The 27,377-nt window shown below is 40.5% G+C and overlaps 1 protein-coding gene across 1 annotated transcript; it reads right to left on the minus strand.

Moving 5' to 3' along the window:
* Nucleotides 1–1,913: 1,913 nt before the first annotated feature.
* Nucleotides 1,914–26,731, minus strand: LOC309601968 (nuclear pore complex protein Nup155-like; the record flags this gene model as incomplete). Its single annotated transcript, XM_082335224.1, is given in 23 exon segments — nucleotides 1,914–2,052; nucleotides 2,291–2,391; nucleotides 3,176–3,312; nucleotides 4,549–4,659; nucleotides 5,599–5,719; nucleotides 6,227–6,340; nucleotides 6,609–6,738; nucleotides 7,292–7,439; nucleotides 7,442–7,445; nucleotides 7,588–7,692; nucleotides 7,975–8,128; nucleotides 8,550–8,685; nucleotides 11,745–11,845; nucleotides 12,041–12,191; nucleotides 12,302–12,364; nucleotides 13,047–13,110; nucleotides 13,114–13,135; nucleotides 13,776–13,870; nucleotides 14,802–14,912; nucleotides 18,061–18,231; nucleotides 22,494–22,594; nucleotides 25,543–25,680; nucleotides 26,596–26,731. Coding segments are annotated over 23 exon segments (2,553 nt in total).
* Nucleotides 26,732–27,377: the final 646 nt, after the last annotated feature.

The raw sequence follows: 27,377 nt of genomic DNA on the forward strand, positions 1-27,377 counted from the left end.
CTACTAGCTTAGATCTGCCCAAATGATCTGACTTTTCTCCTGCGACACTACACTGAAATTACCTGCAATCATCTGAAAATATCAAAGATAAGAGTATTTCAAAGTGTATAAAGAGTTGCTTTGATAAACTTGTAATAGTGCTAGAGGCATTTTTACTCTATAGGAAAAAAAAAAAAAAAAAAGAAGAGCTGAACCTCAAGTCTGTGACTTGTGCCTGTTCCCAACTCTTTGGTCATTTCTCTAGATCTGAAAATACAAATCTATTTATCTAGATTACAGAATATGGCTCAATACAATATACTTCTGTGCAAATATTAAAATTTAGAAAAAAAAGTTAAATACATCAGGCAAGACTTGAGACGTCACTTGTATGGGGTATGAACACAACTGCAATAACAAGACTAGGGTAAATGTACATGACATCCTTGGTGTGAAACATAGCTACCAGCAGAAAATAACTTGTAATAGCTAAAGATAATCTACTATATATGGAAAGATACAAATCTTTTTCCCAGGACATAAAGTAATTCCTCTATTTAAATAATTTGTGAGGAAATTTCAACACCGACAAGAGAAAAGCCAATATTAAGATTTCAAGTCTATTTTGATTTAACAAGAGGTAAAAACCAGATTTATTTTAATTTACATATTACTTCACTGGGTGCATTCTCTGGCTGAAAACTATCAGAATGTACCTGGCAGTTCACAGGGAAAGAAATTTAATGGCTGCACTTTAATCAAAACTTTAGAGCATAGTAATCAGATCTGGTAGTAAAGGCTATAAGTAGATAACTTGCATGTAAATAAATGTCTTAATCCATAATACTTTTTTCTGTTTTTTGAACACCTGTGATGTGTATCAACTACTCATTCTCCTGGAAAAAAAATACATTAACCTACTCTGTATACCTATATAAAGATATTTGCTTCTTTCCCCCATTAAAAATCTATCCAAACTCTTTGATTATTTACTTACATGAAAAAGTTATTTGAGGAAGACTAAAGACCAACATGAACTGGTAATTTCTTGTGCATGGTGTCCCGATCCAATGTCAGGAGACGTTTCGATACGATCCCAAGGACAAGATTAAGACGCAAACGAGGTCAAATGCCGTACAACCTTTTGACTTTATTTTGGCGAATGAAGGGGTGAGGACCGGGTAGGGAGATGGGGGGGGGAGAAAAAGAAAAAAGAGAGAGAAAAAGAGAGAAAAATAGAAAAAGAGTGTGCTCAGGCGGGTGAGAAAAGAGCCACGTAGGGGAACTAGCTACCGCCACTCCGAGTCCGGCGTTGTCCCGTCGATCAAAGGTCCAGTCGGTCCAGCCTCTGTGTCCGCAGGAGCAGCTTCCAAGGAGGTGCGCGGGGAAGGACGAGAAGAGAAAAGAGAGAGAGAGGACCTCAAAAGGTGCACGCGGTCCTTTTATAGGGCCATGCACATGCGCAGAACAGGTCTGCATACATGCAGTTTGCGCTTCTGCTTTTCGCGCCCTGGTCTCTGCGCAGGCGTGCGTGCAAGTTCATGGTCCCGCCTTTCCTGTCCTGGTCTCTGCATGGGCTGTGGTGGTTTCGTCGGGGGCTGGATGTCGGACCCAGAAGATGGCGGTAGAATGGCAATGTCGAGACAATTCTGGTTAGTCCTCGACACATGGTATATAGAGTTTATGTTGTTGAATATGTATACAATACATAGCAGTATTCAATTCAATTTGTCACATTTACATTCTACAATTTGTAGATACCTTTAGAATAGCAGGAATACAGGCCACACAATCAATAACTGCAGCAGGAGATACAACTTTCTCAGAATTTCTTTCTGAGCATTTGTTCTTCCAGAGATTCAGTGCAGACATCTGAACTTTTATTTCATAGTTCATTTTATCTGAACTAATGATTCTTTTATTATATTAGTCTATCAGTGAAGCTGTTCTAGTTTAGCCTGTAGTGATTTAAAATTCCCAACAGTAGTCCGCACCATTAGCATTGGGCTCATAGACTGAAGTTCAACCAAGTAGGAACTAACAGCATCGAAGCAAACATTTGTGAATTGTCGCCTGTAAAGAAAACAGAATAATAACAAGCTCCTTTTTGTTTCCATATATTAGAATTCATCTTAAATAGAAAGTGAGCATTCTTTGAGTTTTAATGGAATAACATATCAGCAAGACATCTGTCAGCTACTTTTAAGTATTTAACTGTTTATTAGAAAATTCTTTGGGGATTGTGGAAGTGCACTGCTTTAGGATATTTCATATATTTTACTATTTATTAGGATATAGTTGCCTCTCTTACCTCAGAAGTACTCTGCTTGGATCATGTACATATCCTGATAATAATACATGAACACACTCTAAAAGGTGTAAAGGCTTTTTCATTCTATTCCAATATGGGTCCTACAAAAAGATTCCAAAATATTAAGGAGACAAGAAATACATATATGTATAAAAATGGTATCAATATACCATAACATTTGTATGAGTATACAAATTGCCAACTGTGGTAATTATTTATTAATTGTAACAAAAATGTAAGAGAAATGGGAATTCTATCTTAATCTATATTAAGTCTATGTTTTGAGTACTATTTTGACTTTTGAGTACTAAAACATACATGAATTTAACTCAGTTTTCCATTGCCTAACAGTTTGTAAAGTAATAGATTTTACAAAGTTCTGAATTCCTTACACTGTAAGGAATCTGGGTAAAAAGAACCAAGTCAATTCTCTTTGTTTTAATTCAGAAATCCTGTTCTACAAACCAAAAGTTAAAAATATGAATTCTTATTCTTTTTGCCTATTGCATCTAATCTATCATTAGAGAAGATGCAGTAATATAGCAAATTTTAATCATGAATAGGAAACAAATACAATTAATATATTCAAGATATGCTGTTCCTTCTGCAGCATAACAATTCTAATCCTACTTAATCCTAAATCAACTTTAGGTGATGTAAAAGGATTAACAAAATCAAAACAATTTTCCTCATACTTTAGGACTGAAGTTAATAAAATCAACAGGGAAAAAAACCCCCAACATTAAGAACCTTTGAGTAAAAAGGAACAAAATCTATGAAGTTGATATTTTGATATATCACACCTTATAGTATTATATGTTTCCCGCCAAAGTAAGACCTTGATAGTAGTTGAAAATAAAATTATTTTGTGGCTATTTTCCTTACCCGTGCTTTAAACAACTGGTCATATACTTCAAGCAGCCTTGGCAATGGCAATCCAATTTCTTGCATGGTATATGTTACAAAACCTACATCCCAGTTCAAAGTGCAGACCTGTTGCTCTAGAAACTGCACTAAAAAAACTGGAGGAAAAATATAACGGGATGTTTGGATTCCAACTTGTTAATGGTAGTCTAGCAAAGAAAGGCATTTGAAAGTGATTTACTAGCTCCAAGTTTGATTTTCTGTCTTCCACACAGTTGGTACCTTTCACCTGTGAAGCAGATGTAAGTTTCCCCCAATCTGCACAGAGGAAAGGATATGCAAAATGTAATTACCTCCAAAGATGGTATTAAGCTATCAGCAATGCATGACAGGGATTACTTACACTAGCACTTTATTACAGTTCTGCCACGGAACTATGCAGTTAAGAAAAGTTCATTAACTCTTGTTTCATCACAAAAGAACATACTATCATTTCATTTGCCAGAATAGCCAGCTCTGTCTGAAACACTACTGCATCTTTATCATGTTTAAGTGTCAGTAACAATATTTTAGTATTGTAAAAGAACATTTAGTGCTGTAACAAGATATTTTCCAGCTTTTTATATAATACCAAGTCATCAGAACATTTGAGCATCTCAAAAGCAGAAAGAAGCTCCAAAAGGATCCAGAAATCTCCTGAATTGTTTTTAGAATCTGCCCCTGCAGATAGCAGTAGATACAAATAAATTTGGTTGCCTAAAATCTTATTATATGTATAAATACACATTTTTACTTTGTACTTTCATACAAAAAAACTTTACTACTTTCTAAAATGCGATCTGCACAGCCATCCAAAAGTAACTGTTGCTGCCTTCTAAGCTTCATTCAGGGTGAAAACTTGTAAATTCTGGTTAAATCCCTAGATAAACTCTAAGAAAAACTGCACCTGTAAGAACCGTAATGATTTTGTAAACATACTACTTTTACAAGATTAGAGGCAATAGAAATTCTATTTCTACTTTTTGTCTAACCTCCCTCTCCTCATTCCCTTGTCAAAGTCACTGTAATATCGAGCAAGTATCACAATCCTTTTATTCTTAATTTCATGGACAAAACTGAAAAGCACCACCCAGCCACCCTCAAGATCAACTCCATCACTACTGATGGTTGAAAGAATTTGTTGCTTCAGATACAGCGAAAAATTTCACAAATAACTACAGTAATTATGTATCACAAGCATTAGAGGAAATAAAATTATCAATATTCTTTCCTTTTAGATTCTAAAGAGAGAGACATTTCTTAGGTTAGAATCTTTTTTTAAGAGGCTAAAAAGAAAGCTGAGACACATTCATGTAATGCATATGTTTATTCACTATGCAGGCTAAACCACTTGCCTAAAGGAAAGTAACGAGATGTGTCAGCGTATATCTTTCCAAGCAATACCATCTTCAGACTAAGTGCTTGCATTCTGTCAGCAGGGCTCAGAGACACACTATCGCTCAACTCTGAAAGAGAAAAGAAATAATTTAGAGAGAACTTCAGGAAAAAAAGTTCCACATTTATTCACAACTACACTAAGGTACTTAAATTTACTACTAACACATTAAAATCTTATGCTATTGTCAGTGCAAAGTCAGCACATGGAAGTGAAAATACAGCTCTTTCTGGTGTGTATGCACATATATTCACAGATTTTTGTTTCGTTGAATTTCCATGCAAATCTACTGAAAAAAAGCAACCACCAAAACCAACACAAACAACACTACCACATAGCTTTTCCCTCAAATCACTGTCAATGTTGTTTGCACAATGGCAACCTCAAGCACAAAATCCAAGGGGAAAAAAAAAAAACAAACAGGAAGAGAGAGTGAATTACCCACTTATGGTAAAGGTCGAGGCAGATTATCACAGCTGAGTGGCTAGGCTTGCAGAGCTGTGCCCACTACTCTGCTTCTCTATAAATGGACAAAAGCCTTAAGCTTCCACTCCTGTCAACATTATAAAAATGCTGAACTCCCTGAAGATTCTTTAATCTTTGTCACAATAGATTTAACATTTTTATTAGAATTTCCTAATATTGAAACCTTCAGACAAAATTTCACAAGCATTCTGAAGTCCATATATAATGGCATCTAAGAATGAGAAGGGATAAAAATGACTTCTTAAATGTTATCTGGAACATGATTATTCAAGCCATACATGTAATATGCTCCAACATATACGTAAAAATATTACTTTTCTGTCCTTTAGGCGCACAAACCAAAGGTAACATTAATGAATTACTAGTAAACTACACTTACCAAATATATTACAGAATATTCCAGAAAAGATGCATCTCACCTGGACAGCATATCAGTAGCAGCACATAATCAGTCTTAAAAGCTTTAATTGTACCATTTTCCTATAGTTCTAGCTTGTACCATTCCTAGTCCATTAAGACCTACCTTTCTCAATGATTTCTTGCCAGAGAGTTTGCACCAAGACAGGATCAGAATGACCCGCACAATGTATAATTGCAAGCTTACACTCTGAGAGCTTAAAAGGGTCAGCAAATTCTCCATACAGATGAAAGAAAAATGATCAGGTTTTATATTTCAAGTAGGATAAAAAGGAATTTTTTAAAATCAACTTTTCTTTATTTTGTATGGTAGACATTAGACTAGTAAAGGTACAACTTAAGTAACTTGTCAAACACTAAATGAAAATTATTTTTATTTACTACATTTAGTTTTACCTCTTAAATACAATCCCCAATTTTATATGAAGTTATAATTAATACCATTAATTTTCTAACATGACACTCCCAATAAATCAAGAAATCTAAGAGGCTTAATAAAGAAGATAAACACACGAAAGAAATTAAAGTACTAAAAATTGAAGGAATATCAAAGTACAGAAAAAGACAGTCTAGGGTAACACAGACTTTCTGAGACCAGGAATGCCAAACTGTCTATCTATTACTTTTCCTAGTCAACATAAGTTCATTATTATTCATTGCAAAGCATTCCCCCCCCCCCCCCCCCCCCGCCAACGTGATAAATTGACATTTAATACAGAGAAATTTCTAACCACCTTGGTTATATCCATCAGCTCAGCATCAAGCTGGGAGACTGCATCTTGCACTGAAGACTGATGGGAATACCGCCACTGTAATGTTTCTTGTATTTGAAGATGGATCCTTGCAACCTTGTTTAAAAAAAAACCCAAAGAAGATTGGATTAATTTAATCAAAGCTTAAGAACACACCCAGAATTAACTTTAACTTATTTAAATGTAGAAATGTTACTGTCTTACACCTCAAAGTCTCCTATCAATCAGCTGCATAACTTTGCCATGTTGTGAAGAAAGCACAGAAAACTGTTTCTACAGAACTGGTAATAAAAATATCATGTGCCAACGAGATAAAGCGAAATAATACATTTACAATGTAGCTTAGATTAATATTTTTTCGTACTTCCATTTTCTCTTCCAGTTCATGTAGGAATTCACCATCTGCAGCTATACAGGATATGGCAGTGGAACTTTTGGCACTCAAAATGGCACGTGCAATGTATTCAAGACGCTGCTGAAGAGAAATTTCTGCGCTGCAAAACAAATATTCAAAGTGTAAAATGGGTACTTAGTATAATTATTTGAGGGTTAGTTATATTCTTACTAGATCCTGGGAATGTGACTTCTCCTGATTTTACTAAATCATGCATGAGATTACCCACCCATGTAAACCCCATCTTTGTGCAGGCTCAGTTTTAGAGTACTTCTCAATCCACTGCTCCGCAGTTACACTATCACATTATAAAGTTCTGTGTAAGAAATGACCACTTAATATATGGCACTTAAAACAGGAAATACATTGCAAGCTAATGAATAATACATAAAATAAATATTTATTTTTTCCCAATAATGCCATGGATTAAAAACTAACATATTCCATTCATTTAAATTTTTTTTTGCAAATGTCCTTGGGCATCGTCCTTTTCTTGTCCTTGTCCTTTTCTTAATATACCTAAATTAGGTATTTTAAAATACCTAAATTAAGTATTTTAAAATACCTGTTAGGTATTTTAAGAAAACCTATTAGGTTTTGATTTTATTTTTCAATTACCTCAATATATGCAATAGATCACACATAATCCATACCTATGCAGGTTGGCTAACTTAGCCAAGACTCTGGCTGCATTACTAAAATTTCTGTTCTTTTCAAAGTATCTCCAAAGTAAATCTATATAATCGACTTTGTTTGGGTCAATCTTGGTCATCTGCACAAGGCAGGGTTCCAAAAAGGGGCAGTCACCTGCAAAGGTCATAAAGATAACATTTATATTCTTGCGCTCTCCTCTTTTTTTAAAGCATCAGCATTATTACTGATAATACTGATACTTCCAGCCCAGTGGAACCATCCAACAAATTATTTCCTTGAATAGAGATGAGCTCACCTGTAACAGTTTGTCAGCCAAGTCAACTTGTATCAACCAGTTATAAAGTGAAATACTAAAGAGTTCATCTGTTGAACACTGAGCCAGCTTTAGCATTTGTTCAAACTAAGGGAAGAAAAGGCCAAAGCTGCTATTCCAGAAGTGGTTACATTACATCAAGCACTATGTATGCATGCGACAATATTTAGGTTCATATGTTATTTGCATATCATCATTTTTTATGAACACTCTGTACATAAAGAAGCCAATTCATGACAAATCTTGACGATTATCTACTTCACTAAACTATTCCATTTTTTTTTTTTAATAATAAATTCTACACCCCTTCAAATCACACTATTTCTGGAGTGCAGTCATGATTTTTTTTTTTGTAAGTAAGTTTCTTACATGGTGTCCTGCTTCTTCATTGCTTAGCATGTTGGGGTCAGACGACAGCACTGGAGGACCTGGCTTTTTGGGTACACTGGGAGACTGAGGAGCAACTTTACTTTGATTCACTAACTCTTGAAGGGTGTCAGTGATACACTTGTAGCTATTCATTCTGTAAATAGAGCAAAAGAAAATAAAAGCCTCACAATTTTCATTGCAACTATCTGAAATGCTCTTCTCAAATGTTGTTATTGTATGCCTTTGTAAACATAATTACTAAAATGAAAAAAGGTCATAGATTATTGTCAGCTAGTTGCCACAATCTAGTTTGTTCTCAATCATCTAATATTTCTGTAATGTTCAGATCACAATGTTTTCTGCATATATCAGTTTACCCTCTGTTCCAAATTAAGTTGGTGCTGTATTAATGATAATCAAGGAAATAATGTTGGGCAAAACCATCTATATTCTGTCCCTTATTATAAAATGCTTGTTTGTCATTACCTTCCATACCTTCCCCAAAAGAGCTGCTTTTCCAGTCACCTGAAATAAAGCACCCCATATAATGGTAACAAGGTATCCTGAAAACTTGCCTCTCTTGAAAAGCTTGGAGTCCAACAACATCCTCTTCTGGTTCTCCATTTTTATAGAAATGAAGGCCAAAACCTTGGGGATCTTTCTTCTCAGCAGCTGTAAGAGAGAGTTCTACTACTCCCTCATAGAAACGCACTAGGAAAAAAAAGACCAAATAGCACTGTTCATTACTGTATTAAATCTATTACAAAATAGTAAGTGACATCAAACACTTCCCATTTTAGCAAGCAAGAAAAAATAAGCCTTATTCACTCTGGTCTGTACCTTATGAAGGTTTATGTCTGTGCTGCAGCAGGTATACCTCTGAAGGGACTGTGGCCCAAGGATAAGTCCACACTGGAGAAGGTACACCTCGAAGCACCTGTGGCTGTGGATAAGTCCATTCTGCAGCAGGTACACCTCGAAGCATCGGTGGCTGTGCATGAGGTCATGCTGGAGCACCTCAAAGCATGTGGCCATGGATAAGCCCATGACAGAGCAGGTACTCCCCTGGAGGGACTGCAGCTATAGATAAGCCATGTTGGAGCAAGTTTACTTCTGAAGAGACTGTGGCTGCGGGTAAGGCCACGCTGGAGCAGGTATATCTCTGAAGGCATTGTGGCACCCCAGAAAGAATTGAGTCAGACAACGGGACTCATTTCTGAAACAACCTCATAGGCACCTGGGCCAAAGATCATGGCATTGAGTGGGTATATCACATCCCCTATCATACATCAGCCTCCAGGAAAATCGAACGATACAATGGACTGTTAAAGACTATACTGAGAGCAATGGGTGCTGGAACATTCAGACACTAGGATACACATTTAGCAAAGGCCGCCTGGTTAGTCAACACTAGGGGATCTGCCAATCAAGCTGGCCCTGCCCAATCAAGACCTTTACGTACTGTAGAGGGGGATAAAGTCCCTGTAGTGCACCTAAAAAATATGACAGGGAAGACAGTCTGGGTTACTCCTGCCTCAGGCAGAGGTAAACCCATTCTTGGGATTGCTTTTGCTCGAGGACCTGGATGCACTTGGTGGGTGATGCAGGAGGATGGGGAAGTCCGATGTGTACCTCAAGGGGATTTGATTTGGGGTGAAAATAGCCAATGAATTGAATTGTATAATGTTAGTTGCTATATAATGCTGTATGTCATCACTTCTATGGTGGCTATATGCCATATCAATGCTATTACAGTAAGAATCACCCAGATTAATGAAGAATGAACTTTGAGGAAACCGAGCAAAGTGCAGTGGTGACAGAAGCAGAACTGGCTTCAGCATGCAGCAATCCAACACCACACACCATCTCTCCTACCCTGAAAGACTGTTATGACAGATGGAGCCCAAAGTCATGGGCTAAATGAACTCAACAAATTTTTTAGAAGGATAGCCTATAGACTAAGGTAATTATATCTGTGTGTGTGTGTGTGTGTATATATATCTATCTATATCTCACTCAAAAGACTGGAAAAGTTGTGGTGATTAATTGGAATGTATTGGAAAGTGTAAGACCTGGGCATGACATATATGGTATGGAATAAGGGGTGGATATTTTCCTGGTTTCAGTTGGGATAGAGTTGATTTTTCTTCCTAGTAGCTGGCATAGTGCTGTGTTTTGGATTTAGTATGAGAATACTGTTGATGATAACACACTGATATTTTAGTTGTTGCTAAGTAGTGTTTATACTAGTCAAGGACTTTTCAGCTTCCCATGCTCTGCCAGGTGCACAAGAAGCTGGGAGGGGGCACAGCCAGGACAGCTGACCCAGACTGGCCAAAGGGCTATTCCATACCATATGACGTCATGCTCAGTATATAAACTGGGGGAGTTGGCTGGGGGGCAGCGATCGCTGCTCGGGGATGTGCTGGGCATTGGTCGGCAGGTGGTGAGCAATTGTATAGTGTATCACTTGCTTTGTATATTATTATTGTATTTTTTATTATTATTATTACTATTATTATTACTATTAATACTATTCTATTTTATTTTACTTCAATTATTAAACTGTTCTTATCTCAACCCACGAGTTTTCTATGTTTTGGATTTGTGCTGGAAACAGTGTTGATAATACAGGGATGTTTTTGTTATTGCTGAGCAGTGCTCACACAAAGTCAAGGCCTTTTCTGCTTCTCACACCACCCCACCAGCGAGCAGGCTGGGGGTGCACAGGAAGTTGGGAGGGGACACAGCTGGGACAGCTGACCCCAACTGACCAAAGGGATATTCCACACCATATGACGTCATGCTCAGCATATAAAGCTGGGAGAAGAAGAAGGAAGGGAAGGGAGGGAAGCTTGGAGTGATGGCGTTTGACTTCCCAAGTAACCGTTACGCGTGATGGAGCCCTGCTTTCCTGGAGATGGTGGATATAGCAATAGCAATAATAATAATAATATACAAAGCAAGTGATACACTATACAATTGCTCACCACCCACCGACTGATGCCCAGCACGTCCCCAAGCAGTGATTGCTGCCCCCCGGCCAACTCCCCCCAGTTTATATACTGAGCATGACATCATATGGTATGGAATAGCCCTTTGGCCAGTCTGGGTCAGCTGCCCTGGCTGTGCCCCCTCCCAGCTTCTTGTGCACCTGGCAGAGCATGGGAAGCTGAAAAGTCCTTGACTGGTGCAAGCACTCCTTAGCAACAACTAAAACATCAGCATGTCATCAACATTATTCTCATACTAAATCCAAAACACAGCACTATGCCAGCTACTAGGAAGAAAATTAACTCTATCCCAGCTGAAACCAGGACAATAATCTAACATAAGAATTTAATTTGGATGAAAATTAAACATTCAAAAAAAAGTTAGAATTAAATATTTCTGAATTGTACAGATATAGATCATTAACAAAATTTCAAATTTTAAAACTTTAATCAAGTGGAGTTTGACGCTCTGAAATATTTTATATATGGGTCAATATTATTCTCTGGAAACATAATGTAGTGTCATAACAAATATTTCTTTCCCAACCAGCATACAGAGAGATGACCAGTGCATGAAGAGCTCTGTTCTTGCTTGGGGTGTTTAGTAACACAGGACCCAACATCCAAGTAACAGAATCCTCTTTAGTCTTGCTTCATTGCTCTGATTTGAGCATGCTGTTTAAAGCTTCTTAACAGAAAAGACTTCAAGCCGGGATTTTGATCCTGTAAGTCCTTCTGCATTTCTGTTTCGTCCTTTAATAGAAGTTGGAAACATACAGCTCATAAGATTGGAAAATAAACCAGCAGTTTTCAGAGTTGTGCATATACACTTGATTGCAGGATCAATGTCTAAGCAACTTTCCTGTCCTAGCCGTTCCCTGAATGTATTATTAATAGAGTTATAAAGAGAACCTATTATATTCAACAGGTACTTCATAAGCACAACATAAGTGTACTTACTAGTTTCAAATTTAAATGCTATTAAGATAGAATTTACCACCTACAAGCATTAAAGAACAGAAAACTATGAAACAAATTGAGTGACAGAATCTCTTTTTACACAAACACCTCACCCTATAATCCGAGCGAAGTATATGCAGATGCCATTGTGTCTTCCAGAAAATACTATCTTGGGACCCATCATACTGCTAACAGACATACCAGGGTGAGACACGGAATTCTCAGAAGGAAACATGGGGGTTGACATACTAGGAGGTTGTAAACCTAAGGTAAAGGTAGGCAAATATTACTCCAACTATTTTTGATGCAAATAAAAAAAACTAGTTGAAAAAAAAAAATCTCCATTTCTCCAGCAAAGGAAAAGAAGTCCTTACCTTGCCCAGGTGTTGTCAAAAAGCTAGGATTAGGATATGGACTATCAACGGTCAAATGGGAAACTAAAAAGGAAAAGAAATAAAAGTAAGTTTGTGTAAAAAAAAAAAAACAAAACAGAAAACAAACCCTAAAAACCTTGTGCAAAAGCAGCAAAGTTGTCAAATCACGTACTTTAAAGTTAGAAAACACAGAATTTAGTAGCTATACAGGACCCTTCCACAAATCTGTTCCAACAGCTTTTAGTTATAGTTAAAGACCAAATTGCACTCATTTCTGATGGACCCAACATTCCATAAATGACCCAAATGGATATGATTCTTTCAATGGCAGTTATTAAGCATTTTTTCAGCATTCATGTGTTATTTATTGCACACCATCTGTTCCCTGCATTGAATATAATACCGTCCACATACTTTTTCTTGTTCTTCATCTTCTGACTGCTCCCGTACCTGATATGGGCATCTACTCTCAAAGCACTCACTTTTGGTCATTAAGATCTTTTCAAAGAATACCAATTTTACCTTCAAAGCATTCAACTGAAAGAAACTAGTATTATTACTTTGATTTTTTTTACATAGGGCAGTTGGACAAACACTGCAGCAACACTGTTAACTTGGGACATTCAGTTTGAGGCATCCCAAGTCTGCTTTTTTGCCCAAATGAGTCTAGAACAGAACTGTCCATGGCCTCAGATTCAGCTGTGAATACTCAACTGTCCAAAACCATGAAATGCTTGCTACTCACTGGCAGGAACAGAAGAACTGAAAATAGGTCCAACGTTGCTTGGAGGAGGCAGAGCTGATGGAAATCACATTTGTGCTCCTCCACCATACCTAAAGTTTACATGCTAAGACAAAAATTCCTCACACTTCATACACAGTCCATTTAATTTTCATGTCTTTGAGAATTAACAGCAATTTTGGCGTTCTTCTAAAATGAGGAATAAAAATTAAAAAAAAAACAAAACAGCATAACTTTTCAGAAATATTTGTGACTGATACTTTTGGCACAAGAAAAGAAAACTAACATAATACATGTTATATGAAAAGCATTAACATATGCAATTGCAAAGATAAGTTAGATGAACAACTAATATTTTTGTGGATGTTTTAAGTTCTGTGGTGATATGATATGATCAGGCTTTAAAGAGAAATTTGCCAATTCTCAAAATCAGGCTTATGCTTTAGTATCTTTAACCCTTCACTGAAAGGGTTATCAAGCACTGGAACAGGCTGCCCAGGGAAGTGGTTGAGTCCCCATCCCTGGAGTTATTTGTGTAGACATGGCGCTTAGGGACATGGTTTAGTGGTGGACTTGGCAGTGCTAGGTTAACGGTTGGACTCGATGATCTTAAAGGTCTTTTCCAGCCTTAACGATTCTATGATTCTACGATTAAAGAGCCTGTACGATAATTTAGTGGCTGTAGTGATCCTGAGCATAATATTCAGAACAACCTAAAGAATTGAAACTTACCTGAAGAATGCTCGCGTAGCGCAGGCAGACACTTCTCTGTCACACGCGGCATTAGAACAGGCCAAGATAAAGCAAGTGGCACAGGCCTGATCCTCCTAGAGCATATTATACTATTAGCGTGGCAGCTTATATCAAGTTGATAAGAAATATACAGAAGTTATATTGGTCAATAACTAAACAGTAAATACTTCTTGCATCATTTTATTTAAAAGGCAAGGAAATCAGCTCTTCCCAACTATAGACAGGAAGTGAATCATAGTGAGGCATCCCACTGTAGCAGGTAAGCTTTTGTTATACACAGTTTTTGCAAACTCAGTATGGTTACTGGTAGGAAACAATCTCCATGTCTATCACCTAATTATGACTAAGATTCATGAAATTTCTACAGAAATGTAAATTAAGATTGTGTTTGAAGAAAAAAAAAATCTATATAAGTAATAATGGTTTGCATATTCTAATAGCATGTTAAAATATCGCTTAGTATGTCTTATCAAAGCACAAGAGAATAGATTACAGTGAACATTCACTACAGATACTAATCAGTACTAGTCAAATTAAAATTGTAATCCACGATAGCTTCCTTCCTGCTTGTCTGTTATTTACCTTAAACAAAAAAATAGACCAGTTTACACATTTGTACTGGCCTTCAAAATGTAAAAACCTCTTCTAGTGGTAGGAATTTAACTTTTTTAGAAACTCTTCCTCCCCGGTCTTAGGTTAACTCCTTTCCTAAACTAAGAACTGCATTATATATCTGCGTACGAGAAATATAAGAATTTCAGGAAAAGTGAATTACACTTCCATTTTTAGATATCATAAAAATGAGAAATTATTTCTCATTATACAATCTTGTTTTATGTAGACAACACAGGAGGAAAAGCTAATACTTAAATCAATAACTGAAATGTTAACTAGAAGTTTGTAGCAACAACAACAACAAAAAAAGGACACATGCTAAAGAAAGCTATTGGATTTACATAAATATTATAAATCTTCCATTTTTCATAACAGGTCAAAAGTTCTTACCTGATGCAACTCAAAAAATCTTTCAATCTCTTCTCCATCTCCACCTATATTGCTAACAAGAAGATGCTGCAGTTGATTGACAGGTCTGAGTTTATGAAACATAAAACTCCCCTAAAAGTAACCCAAAATAATACAAAGTTAAAATAAAGCTGTCTTTACACTGGCCATACCAACACTCCCTCCCCACAATGCTTATCTTTAGCATTCTGAATTTTCCTTCGTTGCATTATTGGATCAAAGAGTAATGATGTGAATGGTGCCTAAAGCTTAGCTCCAATTCATACGCAGAAAATTCTCTGGTGAGTCTAGGAAAGGCAGGAAAAATACTGCAATGGCTATAAACTCTCCAGAAATTGAGTTGTGCTGGTTTTGGCTGGGATAGAGTTAATTTTCTTCATAGAAGCTAGTATGAGGTTATGTTTTGGATTTGTGCTGGAAACAGTGTTGATAATACAGGGATGACCCCAGATGACTGGAAGTTAGCAAACGTGATGCCCCTCTACAAGAAGGGCTGGAAGGAGGATCCGGGGAACTACAGGCCTGTCAGCCTGACCTTGGTGCCAGGGAAGGTCATGGAACAAATCATCTTGAGTGCCATTACGCAGCACGTGCGGGACAATCGGGGGATCAGGCTCAGCCAGCATGGGTTTATGAAAGGGAGGTCCTGCTTCACTAACCTGGTCTCCTTCTATGACAAGGTGACCCACTTGGTGGATGAGGGGAAGGCTATGGATGTTGTCTGCTTGGACTTTAGTAAGGCCTTTGACACTGTCTCCCACAGCATTCTCCTGGAGAAGCTGGCTGCTCACGGCTTGGATGGGTGCACTCTCCACTGGGTTAAAAACTGGCTGGATGGCCGAGCCCAGAGAGTGGTGGTGAATGGAGTCAAATCCAGTTGGCGGCTGGTCACGAGTGGTGTTCCCCAGGGCTCAGTGTTGGGTCCTGTTCAATATCTTCATTGATGATCTGGATGAGGGGATTGAGTGCACCCTCAGGAAGTTTGCAGATGACACCAAGTTGGGTGGGAGTGTTGATCTGCTGGAGGGGAAGGAAGGCCCTGCAGAGGGACCTGGACAGGCTGGATCGTTGGGCTGGGCCAACTGTATGAGGTTCAACAAGGCTAAGTGCTGGGTCCTGCGCTTAGGTCACAACAACCCCATGCAATGCTACAGGCTTGGGGAGGAGTGGCTGGAGAGCTGCCTGGCAGAAAAGGGCCTGGGGGTGTTGGTTGACAGCTGGCTGAACATGAGACAGCAGTGTGCCCAGGTGGCCAAGAAGGCCAATGGCATCCTGGCTTGTATCAGGAATAGTGTGGCCAGCAGGACCAGGGAGGTGACAGTGCCCCTGTACTTGGCACTGGTGAGGCCCCACCTCGAGTACTGTGTTCATTTTTGGGCCCCTCACTACAAGAAGGACATTGAGGTGCTGGAGCGTGTCCAAAGAAGGGCAACAAAGTTGGTGAAGGGTCTAGAGAACAAGTCTTATGAGGAGCAGCTGAGGGAGCTGGGGTTGTTTAGTTTGGAGAAGAGGAGGCTGAGGGGAGACCTTATTGCTCTCTACAACTACCTGAAAGGAGGTTGTAGCGAGGTGGGGTTCGGCCTCTTCACCCTAGTAACAAGCAATAGGACTAGAAGAAACGGCCTCAAGCTGCGCCAGGGGAAGTTTAGGTTGGATATTGGGAAAAACTTCTTCACCGAAAGGGTAGTCAGGCACTGGAACAGGCTGCCCAGGGAAGTGGTTGAGTCCCCATCCCTGGAGGTATTTAAAAGACGGGTAGACGTGGTGCTTGAGGACATGGTTTAGTGGTGGACTTGGCAGTGCTAGGTTAACTGTTGGACTTGATGATCTTAAGGGTCTTTTCCAACCTTAACGATTCTATGATTCTATGATGTTTTAGTTACTGCTGAGCAGTGCTTACACAGAGTCAAGGCCTTTTCTGCTCCTCACACCACCCCACCAGCGAGCAGGCTGGGGGTGTACAGGAAGTTGGGAGGGGACACAGCTGGGACAGCTGACCCCAACTGACCAAAGGGATATTCCACACCATGTGATGTCATGCTCATCATATAAAGCTGGGAGAAGAAGAAGGGGGGGGGGTGTGTGTGTGTCGTGGTTTAACCCCTGCCGACAACTAAGCACCACACAGCCGCTCGCTCACTCCCCCCTTGGTGGGATGGGGGAGAGAATCAGAAGGGTAAAAGGGAGAAAACTCGTGGGTTGAGATAAGAACAGTTTAATAACTGAAGTAAAATAAAATAGAACAGTTAAATAGGTAAAGCAAAAGCTGCGCACGCAAGCAAAGCAAAGCAAGGAATTCATTCACTACTTCCCATTGGCGGGCAGGTGTTCAGCCATCTCCAGGAAAGCAGGGCTCCATCGCACGTAACGGTTACTTGGGAGGACAAATGCCATCATACCCAATGTCCCCCCTTCCTTCTTCTTCCCCCAGCTTCATATACTGAGCATGACATCATATGGTATGGAATAGCCCTTTGGCCAGTCTGGGTCAGCCCCCCTGGCTGTGCTCCCTCCCTGGAAAAAAAATGCTTGAAGAATTCAGGATCAAGGGCATGGTAAGAGTGCATTCAATCATCTTGCCTGCATCCGCACTAACTACTGGAGAGGGTCTGATTAGTGCCTTTAACAAAACAGCTGCCATTAAACAAATGCAGGTTGAGTCTAGAGGTTGCAAGACATTAATGATTAAACATTTTTAAAAATTGCGTATTGGTTAAGATAGTAAGCGCCCTAAAATATTGCCAAATGTAATCAGAAAAGAGAAGTAGGGAAGTTAATTTCTTTTTTCTTTTTGTGGGTTTTGTTTTGTTTTTTTAAAAGCCTTTCAAAAAACCCGTTTGGGACTTCTTCTATGACAAAGAAGAAATTATTTGTTCAAATTTCAATTGTGAACAATATTTACTCAAACTATACTTTCTGGGCAGCCCATGTCTGTTTCAATTTCACATAATCATGAGTAACCAAGGTTAAAAGAACTTCTCAGATGATCCATATCTACAAGAGTCTCCTGAGGCCAACAAAAACTATTAATACACTGTGCAAGAGAAGCTGGCCCAATAGCTTTGAGTAGATTTAAAATAGGTACAGATGGTTTCAGCAATCTTCTCCCTTATTCCTTTTTATATTCAGAATATAATCCTAAAAACGTATTAAAAATGAATAAACATTTACAGATTTAGATCAGTCTTCCAACTTTATACTTATTCTTCTGATTTCCTGTATTAAGAAAAGTAATACTCACCTGGGCTGAAAGCAGAACAAACTTCTTAGGTGGCAACATGTGTTGCTGCATGACAACAGGGGAATCAGTTATTGGAATAATGTCTTTATTTAGTGGCGCTACAATCTTCTGAACTTTAAAATCATTGATAGAAGAAAGAGCCCAGGAATGTCCATCAACACAGGTGGTCATCTGAACAACAGATAGATATTATCTGAAGTTTGGCAACAGACGTGGATTTTGTACATGCATGGTGATATTTTACTATTTACAATTTAAAAATTACACAGAATAGAAACTACTCTTGAAACAAGAAAACCCAAAGAAAGTAAGCAAGCTCTTGTTCCGTCTAACAGAAGATTACCACCAAATTTACAGCTATATATACTGCTTCTTTTGGGAGACAGGGACAGTGTTTTCTATTTAAATGTAAAACAACTTGCAAAGCGGGATCTTTTAGTGCTGCTTCAATATAAACAATCTGTTAACCATATGAGAAGTAAGTACCAAATTGTATTTATTTATTATTAAAGAAACAAAAAATGCTGCAACTGAATCATAAGGGTTTACAAGACTTTCATGGTTGGCAGCAATACTTTAAATATAACTCAAGAAAAGACATATGGTAGTGAAGACATTCCAGAAAACTATGTATGCTAACGAAGAACTGCTGCTCAAGAACAGGTTGCAGTTTTGTTTGGGAAATCTAGCTGTCTGTTACTGTCAAATGCCTTGGAAAAAAGAGAGGTCAGCACTTGGGATACTTACGTGTAAGTTTTTGCAGGGAAGGGAGATGGAGTAATAAATCTCCTTTGTAAGTTATTAAAACGGCAGATAAATCAAAACCTGACTTTGAAACTTTTAACTTATACAGTCTCTCCATTCACTCCAACTCTACCATTGCTCCTCTAATAATACTATTTTTGACATGTCGTTCCTCTACTTCAGCAGAAGACTCCAGACTTCCTTCAGTGCTGGAACGCAAGGAACGTTCTCCCTGAACTGATGCATAAGGCAACTAACCCCCTCCAAACCCCTCCTACAAACCCACTTATGTAACAACTGGGAAAAAGAAAATCAGGAAAAAAAAGACAAAAAAAAGAGTGAAATAATAAAGAGATTAATCATGTCTGAAATTTAATGAAGACATAGCATATCTGTTTAAATAAAGAAACTCCAAGTCCCTAGCACCTATATTTTAAACAATCTTCCTTGCCAAATTTTATCCTCGCCAACGAACACCACTACCATAGAATCATGGAATGGTTTGGGTTGGAAGGGACCTTTAAAGGTCATCTAGTCCAACCCCCCTGCAATGAGCAGGGACATCTTCAACTAGATGAGGCTGCTCAGAGCCTCATCCAACCTGACCTTGAATGTTTCCAGGGATGGGGAATCTACAACCTCTCTGAGCAACCTGTTCCAGTGTTTCACCACCCTCATCGTGAAAAATGTCTTCCTTATATCTAGTCTGAATCTACCCTCTTTTAGTTTAAAGCCATTACCCCTTGTCCTGTCGCTATTGGCCCTGCTAAAAAGTCTGTCCCCATCTTTCTTATAAGCCCCCTTTAAGTACTGAAATGCTGCAATAAGGTCTCCCTGCAGCCTTCTCTTCTTTTTTCAAATGGCTACTAATAAAATAGCCATTGTATACTTACATACTTGTTAATGCACAACTGTGAATGCTACCCTAATAGCTTCTTTAATTTACTTAAAAAGAGGTGGGGGGAGGAGAATTACCTGCTTGTATATCAGCACAACTGAGCCCTAAAATCACAATATCAACGGGGGTAGCCAGAACAAGTAAGTGTTGTACATGAGGCTGGAATATACCTAAAGAGGGGGAGAAAATTAGATTTTAGTTTGCAGCCAACCTCTCAAACTCACAATGAGATATCCACTGTATTCTTTGGATAGACACATCAGCTGGTTAGAGGGAATAGCAATATTTAAGACCTAATGATCTGTGAAACTCTAGAATTAGAAAGCAGTATCAGTCAGCAGTTCAGCTTCCAGTTCATGAAATACAGGATTTTTAAAATGACATTTTTCTTATAAATGTGCTTCTTTTAAATTCAACCCTACTGCCAATTCAGCTTTGATATCAATGTTATGTAAGCAGTAGCTATCAAAAGAACTGGGAGGGCTAGAAATCAGGATCTCATGGAAATTATCACTTGAATGTGTAAATTTATAAACAGTACAAACTTTGGAGTATTGTCACGTCCCACCTGGGGAGGAGGGGGGAGGAGTGACAAAGATTCGCAAATCCTCTCGGTGTGGATTAAGGTGGGCCAACACTCAAGGTCCGTACACAAACACCAGCTTTAATAGAAAGCTTCTATAGAGACAAATATTGAGTACAAATATTTGATACCCGCCAACCCTCTCACAGTTATATTCACCCCAGCTATGCGGTTTTACAGAAAATCAAGGTAGGCCATGCGGTACTTGACTTCAATTTAACAACTTTAACAACTTAATCACCTTAGGAAAAGTGAAAGAGAGAGAGAGAAGAGAGAGAGAGAAGAGAGAGAGAGAAGAGAGAGAGAGAAGAGAGAAGAGAATCACCAGTCCTGGATCCAGCGTTGGTCCTGCCAACAAGGGTATTCGGTGAGGGAAGAAGGAGAAGAGTAAGGAGAAGTGAAGGTTCTTATAGAGATGTTGATTCTGCGCAGTGTGCTCGGTGATAATAATTCCACAAATCACGCATGAGCATGAGCACGAACATAAACACGAGTACCGGCACACACACGAGCACGCACTCACACAAACTACAGCACATTTATCAGGCTACATTAGTATAAACCCGCCTAAATTTACACTTACTGGTTAGTGATTAACATTTCATACACTATTGGTTTACTGTATTTAAATTAGCCTTGCTTGCTATGTAAATCAGCACGCATGCTCCTTTCTGGTGTGGGGGGGGGGGGGCAAGTCTTTTCGGTCCTGAATTGAGTCAGTGGTCGTGATCTCCCCTCGCCGAATATAGAACCATACAATCATTTGAGCTTCTTGGAGTCCCTATAGTAGTTTCAAACTTGAAACCCAACTGCAGTATTTTTTATATATATATATTTTATATATATTTTGAGGTTCAACAAGGCTAAGTGCTGAGTCCTGCACTTAGGTCACAACAACCCCATGCAACGCTACAGGCTTGGGGAGGAGTGGCTGGAGAGCTGCCTGGCGGAAAAGGACCTGGGGGTGTTGGTCGACAGCTGGCTGAACATGAGCCAGCAGTGTGCCCAGGTGGCCAAGAAGGCCAATAGCATCCTGGCTTGTATCAGGAATAGTGTGGCCAGCAGGACCAGGGAAGTGATTGTCCCCCTGTACTCAGTACTGGTGAGGCCGCACCGCAAATACTGAGTTCAGTTTTGGGACATTGGGACATTTTGGGACATTGAGATGCTGGAGCGTGTCCAAAGAAGGGCAACAAAGTTGGTGAAGGGTCTAGAGAACAAGTCCTACGAGGAGCGGCTGAGGGAGCTGGGGTTGTTTAGTCTGGAGAAGAGGAGGCTCATGGGAGACCTTATTGTTCTCTACAACTACCTGAAAGGAGGTTGTAGCGAGGTGATTCTATGATATTTTTGAATTCTGTTAATTCATACAGTCTACTCTGAATTACACAATGCAGCATTTGCAATGCTGATTAACATCAAGAGGGAGAAACTTACTTTTCATGGGAAAAAAATACAATATATCTAAATAAAAAAAACCCACAACCTCCTCCCCAGTACCTTATGATTAACACCATGAAGTGTTGTATTATTTGGTGAATGTATTTAATGCACTGTAACACAATGTAAATGTATGGAGCAGAGCTATATGAGGTACAATCTTAACTTTAAGCTTATTAAGAAATGCAAGAATATGTATAAAGCAATTCCTACTAAAAGAATTATTACTATATAGACAAATAAGGAAACAAACCTGCAAATTATAAACATATCACTGCCATCTGAAAAGACAACAAAATTATTTTCAGGTTTATGCATCCTTAAAATAAGTTAGGCAGGAGAGCTTCAATTGCAATACTTCAAAGTACTAAGGCCATATTACTTACCATTGTGGGAATGACTGACCGCTGTATGTGTATCAGTGTACTTACTAAATTTACTTAGAAAAGTTAAGCAATTAGTATTATTTTTTTCTACTTTTTGGCATAATCAAAGCCCTAGCATAAATACAGCAATAACTTTAGGATATTAGATATGTCTAACTAAGCAAATGCATTTTCCTTTCTTCCATCTCTAGATGATTTGGCAGCAGTATTACTAACTCTTAAAAATCCTTAAACGCTTATTCAAAAGTTTCAGTAAAACCTGAAAGGAATCAAGATAAGTTAAATTGAATAGCACACCTCTGTGCTACCAGTAAACAATCTCCCACTACTGTAATTGCCTAATTTCGATATACTAATAAAATATCATTGGGAATGTGTTCTCTACATATCCATCTTCATAGTTCCACATAAAAATGTCACTGTCAATGGTTAGCCAAGCTCTGCTGATTTCTGAAAATATTCCCATCATACAATTGTACTGCATATCTGAAGCACTGCTGATGTAAGGACTAAATGCATTTCAGCTAGCAAAGGCAAAATCCTCTTTGGAGCGCTTTAAAAAATAATATTACTTTATATATAGTAGTATGCAAACTATGCACCATAAACATTCAAAGTTCTTCATACAGAAACTAATTCCACCAGCAACTCTACACAAATAGACCTTGTTACCACTTGGAGCCTTATGAAGGGAACATGAACAATATCAAAGTTCATTTTTGGGAGTCTGACAGAAAGATCAGTGTCCTGGTTTCAGCTGGGATAGAGTTAATTTTCGTCTTGGTAGCCGGTATGGGGCTGTGTTTTGGGTTTAGGATGAGAACAATGTCGATGATACACTGATGCTTTGGTTCTTGCTAAGTAGTGCTAAGCTGTCTCTAAATAGGTGCTAAGTGGCACTCACACTGGTCAAGGACTTTTCAGCTTCCCCTGCTCTGCCGGGTGCACAAGAAGCTGGGAGGGGGCACAGCCAGGGGGAGTGCTGGCCCAGACTGGCCAAAGGGCTATTCCATACCATATGACGTCATGCTCAGTATATAAGCTGGGGGAAGAAGAAGGAAGGGGGGGACATTGGGTATGATGGCGTTTGTCTTCCCGAGTAACCGTTACGCGTGATGGAGCCCTGCTTTCCTGGAGATGGCTGAACACCTGCCTGACGATGGGAAGTAGTGAATAAATTCCTTGTTTTGTTTTGTTTGTGTGCACGGTTTTTGCTTTACCTATTTAACTGTTCTAATTTATTTTACTTCAATTATTAAACTGTTCTTATCTCAACCCACGAGTTTTCTCCCTTTTACCCTTCTGATTCTCTCCCCCATCCCACTGGTGGGGAGTGAGCGAGCGGCTGCGTGGTGCTTAGTTGCTGGCTGGGGTTAAACCACGACAGTCCTTTTTGGCGCCCAACGTGGGGCTCGAAGGGTTCGAGATAACGACAGATTTAATTGGAATGCGCTAGATCGAATTTATAGCTGTTATTGCTGTTTAGCTGTTAATCGGCAGGCTTCTGTGCTTGCCATGGGGCTTGCTTGCCTTACTGTGTGTTAGAGTCTAGTGCTCGTTAGTGGCTGCTTTTTTTGCTTTTGCTGCTTGCTGTACTGCTTATCATCTTACTGTGTTGTGCCTGGGAACATTTTGATAACAACAATGGCCACGTACCCGGGCTGGCAGATGGCCAGGGCATCACTGCTGTTTCTGTGCTGCTGTACTGGACAGGCTGGAACTCCAGTGTCAACTCGAGTCGAAGGGACTGTGACCTGTGGATGAGTTCCTGCGGGAGCACGACACCCCAAAGTGTCTGTGGACGTGGATAATCCCATGTCAGAGCAGCCCATGGAAGTTAAGAGTGGAGCAGAGATCCACCTGCAGCCCATGGAGGACCCCATGCTGGAGCAGGTGGATGCCCGAAGGAGGCTGTGACCCCATGGGAAGCCTGTGCTGGAGCAGGCTCCTGGAAGGACCTGTGGACCCGTGGAGAGAAGAGCCCACGCTGGAGCAGGTTTGCTGGCAGGACTTGTGACCCTGCGGGGGACCCACACTGGAGCAGTTTGTGAAGAACTGCAGCCCGTGGGAAGGACTCACATTAGAGAAGTTCATGGACTGTGCTGTCGGAGGGACCCCACGCCGGAGCAGGGGCAAGGGGAGGACTCCATTGCAGTGTTAAACCCTATAACCTGGCCCAAAGGGGCCAGGGGTGGAGACTGTAATGGAAATACCTTTAAATTGTTGTGACCCGGGATTTGAGTTGCATGTTATGGGAATTACTATAGCAGGAACCCCTTGTTGCTAGTCAGGCTAGGAGTAAGGGGAGGAGTTCCTTGCAATGTTAAACCTGGCCCAAAGGAGCCAGGGGTGGAGATTGTGATGGAAATACCTTTAAATTGTTGTAACCCATGATCTGAGTTGCATGTTATAGGAATTACCATAGCAGGAACCACCTGAACCAATGGAGGAGAAGCCTTACAAGAAGCAGTGCAAGTGCAGCAGTGACCTGACCTGAGCTGGCTTTGGTGCCCAATAACTCCATGCAACACACCACCTCACCACCTCTCCTGTCCTGAGTGACCACTATCACAGGTGGAGCCCAAAGTCATGGACTAAATGAGCTCAATGGACATTTTTGGGACAACAGGGGTGGTGGTTAAAGAGGATGTATTGGATAATGTGGGACCTGAGCATGATGTAAATGGTATGGAATAAGGGGTGGATACTGTCCTGGTTTCAGCTGGGACAGAGTTAATTTTCGTCTTGGTAGCCGGTATGGGGCTGTGTTTTGGGTTTAGGATGAGAACAATGTCGATGATACACTGATGCTTTGGTTCTTGCTAAGTAGTGCTAAGCTGTCTCTAAATAGGTGCTAAGTGGCACTCACACTGGTCAAGGACTTTTCAGCTTCCCCTGCTCTGCCGGGTGCACAAGAAGCTGGGAGGGGGCACAGCCAGGGGGAGTGCTGACCCAGACTGGCCAAAGGGCTATTCCATACCATATGACGTCATGCTCAGTATATAAGCTGGGGGAAGAAGAAGGAAGGGGGGGACATTGGGTATGATGGTGTTTGTCTTCCCGAGTAACCATTACGCGTGATGGAGCCCTGCTTTCCTGGAGATGGCTGAACACCTGCCTGACGATGGGAAGTAGTGAATAAATTCCTTGTTTTGTTTGTGTGCACGGTTTTTGCTTTGCCTATTTAACTGTTCTAATTTATTTTACTTCAATTATTAAACTGTTCTTATCTCAACCCACGAGTTTTCTCCCTTTTACCCTTCTGATTCTCTCCCCCATCCCACTGGTGGGGAGTGAGCGAGTGGCTGCGTGGTGCTTAGTTGCTGGCTGGGGTTAAACCACGACAATCAGGGAAAAAAAAGATTATGAAAGAAAAAAGTTCATTTTAATATTATTACTTACACAACCTAACACATTATTTTTCATCAGGATACGTCCAAACTGTTCCACTAGCTCTGGGGGAAGTGGGACTCTGCGGACTGAGCTGATCTCTGGAAGATTAGGTATTGACAGCAAACCTGGTCCTTGCAAAGGATAATCCATATCTGACATACCAGAAACAGTAGGGCTACCTGCAATTAAGAACAACGAAAAAGATTAGACTTCCTATAAAGGATTAGAAATTTACAAAACAATGTTTATATTCTCTTTCTCTGTCTTTACCTGATTGTTTCCTAATCTGTGAAATCTAGACTAATGTGTGTTTCTCGTTTTAATTTAGATTAATAACGCAGGCCTTCAGACTATGCAGAAAAACATGTCTTGATACTGCAAAGACTTTAAGCATATAAATACCACTACTCACAAGATATGTGTGAACAAAGGCTTCTGTAGGAGCAGGACCATAAACAATAAATCTAAATCTCAAATCAGACATGAGATCTGCAAACTCTTACAATAACTCATCTGGCCCCCAGCCTACTCTTTACACCATTTTTTCCATGATACTCCCCAGCCCTTTTTTCATCGTATGGCCAGACATTAAATATGCCACATGAACAAGCCAGGAGCATATTCCTTCACCTAGAAAAGCTAATCTGTACTTCCAGTATCAAGTTAAAATACCCATGTACCCCCATTATTTTATGTGCTGTGTATCCACGATGCTGCTAGGGCAGCTACACTTTGACCATGCACATTACAGCATATCATAACAGAAAACAGATACTCTTTACTTGTATCCTGACACCTGCTGGATATACATTGATTAGGTCACCTACAGCTCTAGAGTGCCTCTTCACAGCCCACTTCACCAGACAGTTGGCACCAATAAAGTAGAAAATGGTATCTTGATGTTTCAAGGAGAACAAAACAAATGTTTGAGAAGAGCTATACCATACATCGTAACTACATGTGACATACAGCTATAAACAAATAAAAGTCACTCAAAGTGCCAACCAAGGCCACCCTGCAGGGAGCCGCGGTGCGGCGAGCGCACCGGGGCGGCTGAAGCGACGAGAGCCCGAGGGCCACCGAGTACTCCTTACCAGGCACCGGCACCACCAGCAGTTCGGACAGGTCCGGATAGCAGCGATCATCCTGGATCTGGCGGTCGATGATACAGCCCGCGATCTCCAGCACCTCGCGCGCGGTGGGCACCGCGGGACTCATGGCAGCGGGCATGGTGGGGGGTGGGGTTGGGGAAGGCTCCACGCACGACTAGAAGGCGCGAGCTCGCTACCTGTGGCTCCGCACCCCGCCAAATCCCGTCAGGCCTTGCGCGCGTGATACAGTTCCCGCTGCGCTGATTGCCGCTTCCGCTGGCGGGAAGGAGTGTAGGGCGGGGCGGGGCGGGGCGGCGCGGCGGAGAGCGCAGTAGGGTAGTGGGTGTCACGGCAGCCCGGAGTGCCGGGCAGGGATTGCCTCCAGGCGGTACTTGGTCGGCCTGCGTGGAAAAGGGGTTCCAGTGGGAGGTGACAGACAACACCTCCTGGGGCTGGGGATTGAGCATGGCTGGAGGGGAGCTGTTGGAGCCGGGCAGGCTGACGGTCGCATCGGGGTCGTGTTGCTTCACCAACAGGCCCTGTGGCCTGGCGGGTCGCCGCGCTATCACTATGGGCCACCTGAGGGCCAGGTGCAGTCTGTTGTCGCGGGCCTGCAAAGGCACAGGACAGGCTTGAGGAGAGCAGTGGGAAGCAGTTCCTGTCAGTGTGTGACCTTGGGTGGTTCCCTGCCTGTTTCTCTGCTAGGTGGTCACTGTAGCTCTTGGGGTATGTGTATGTGTTCCTGTGACAGCTGTGTCAAAGATATTTTATACTGCGAGCCTGAT

Source organism: Platalea leucorodia, assembly GCF_965183815.1.
Source record: "Platalea leucorodia genome assembly, chromosome: W".
In the NCBI taxonomy this organism is placed as follows: domain Eukaryota; kingdom Metazoa; phylum Chordata; class Aves; order Pelecaniformes; family Threskiornithidae; genus Platalea; species Platalea leucorodia.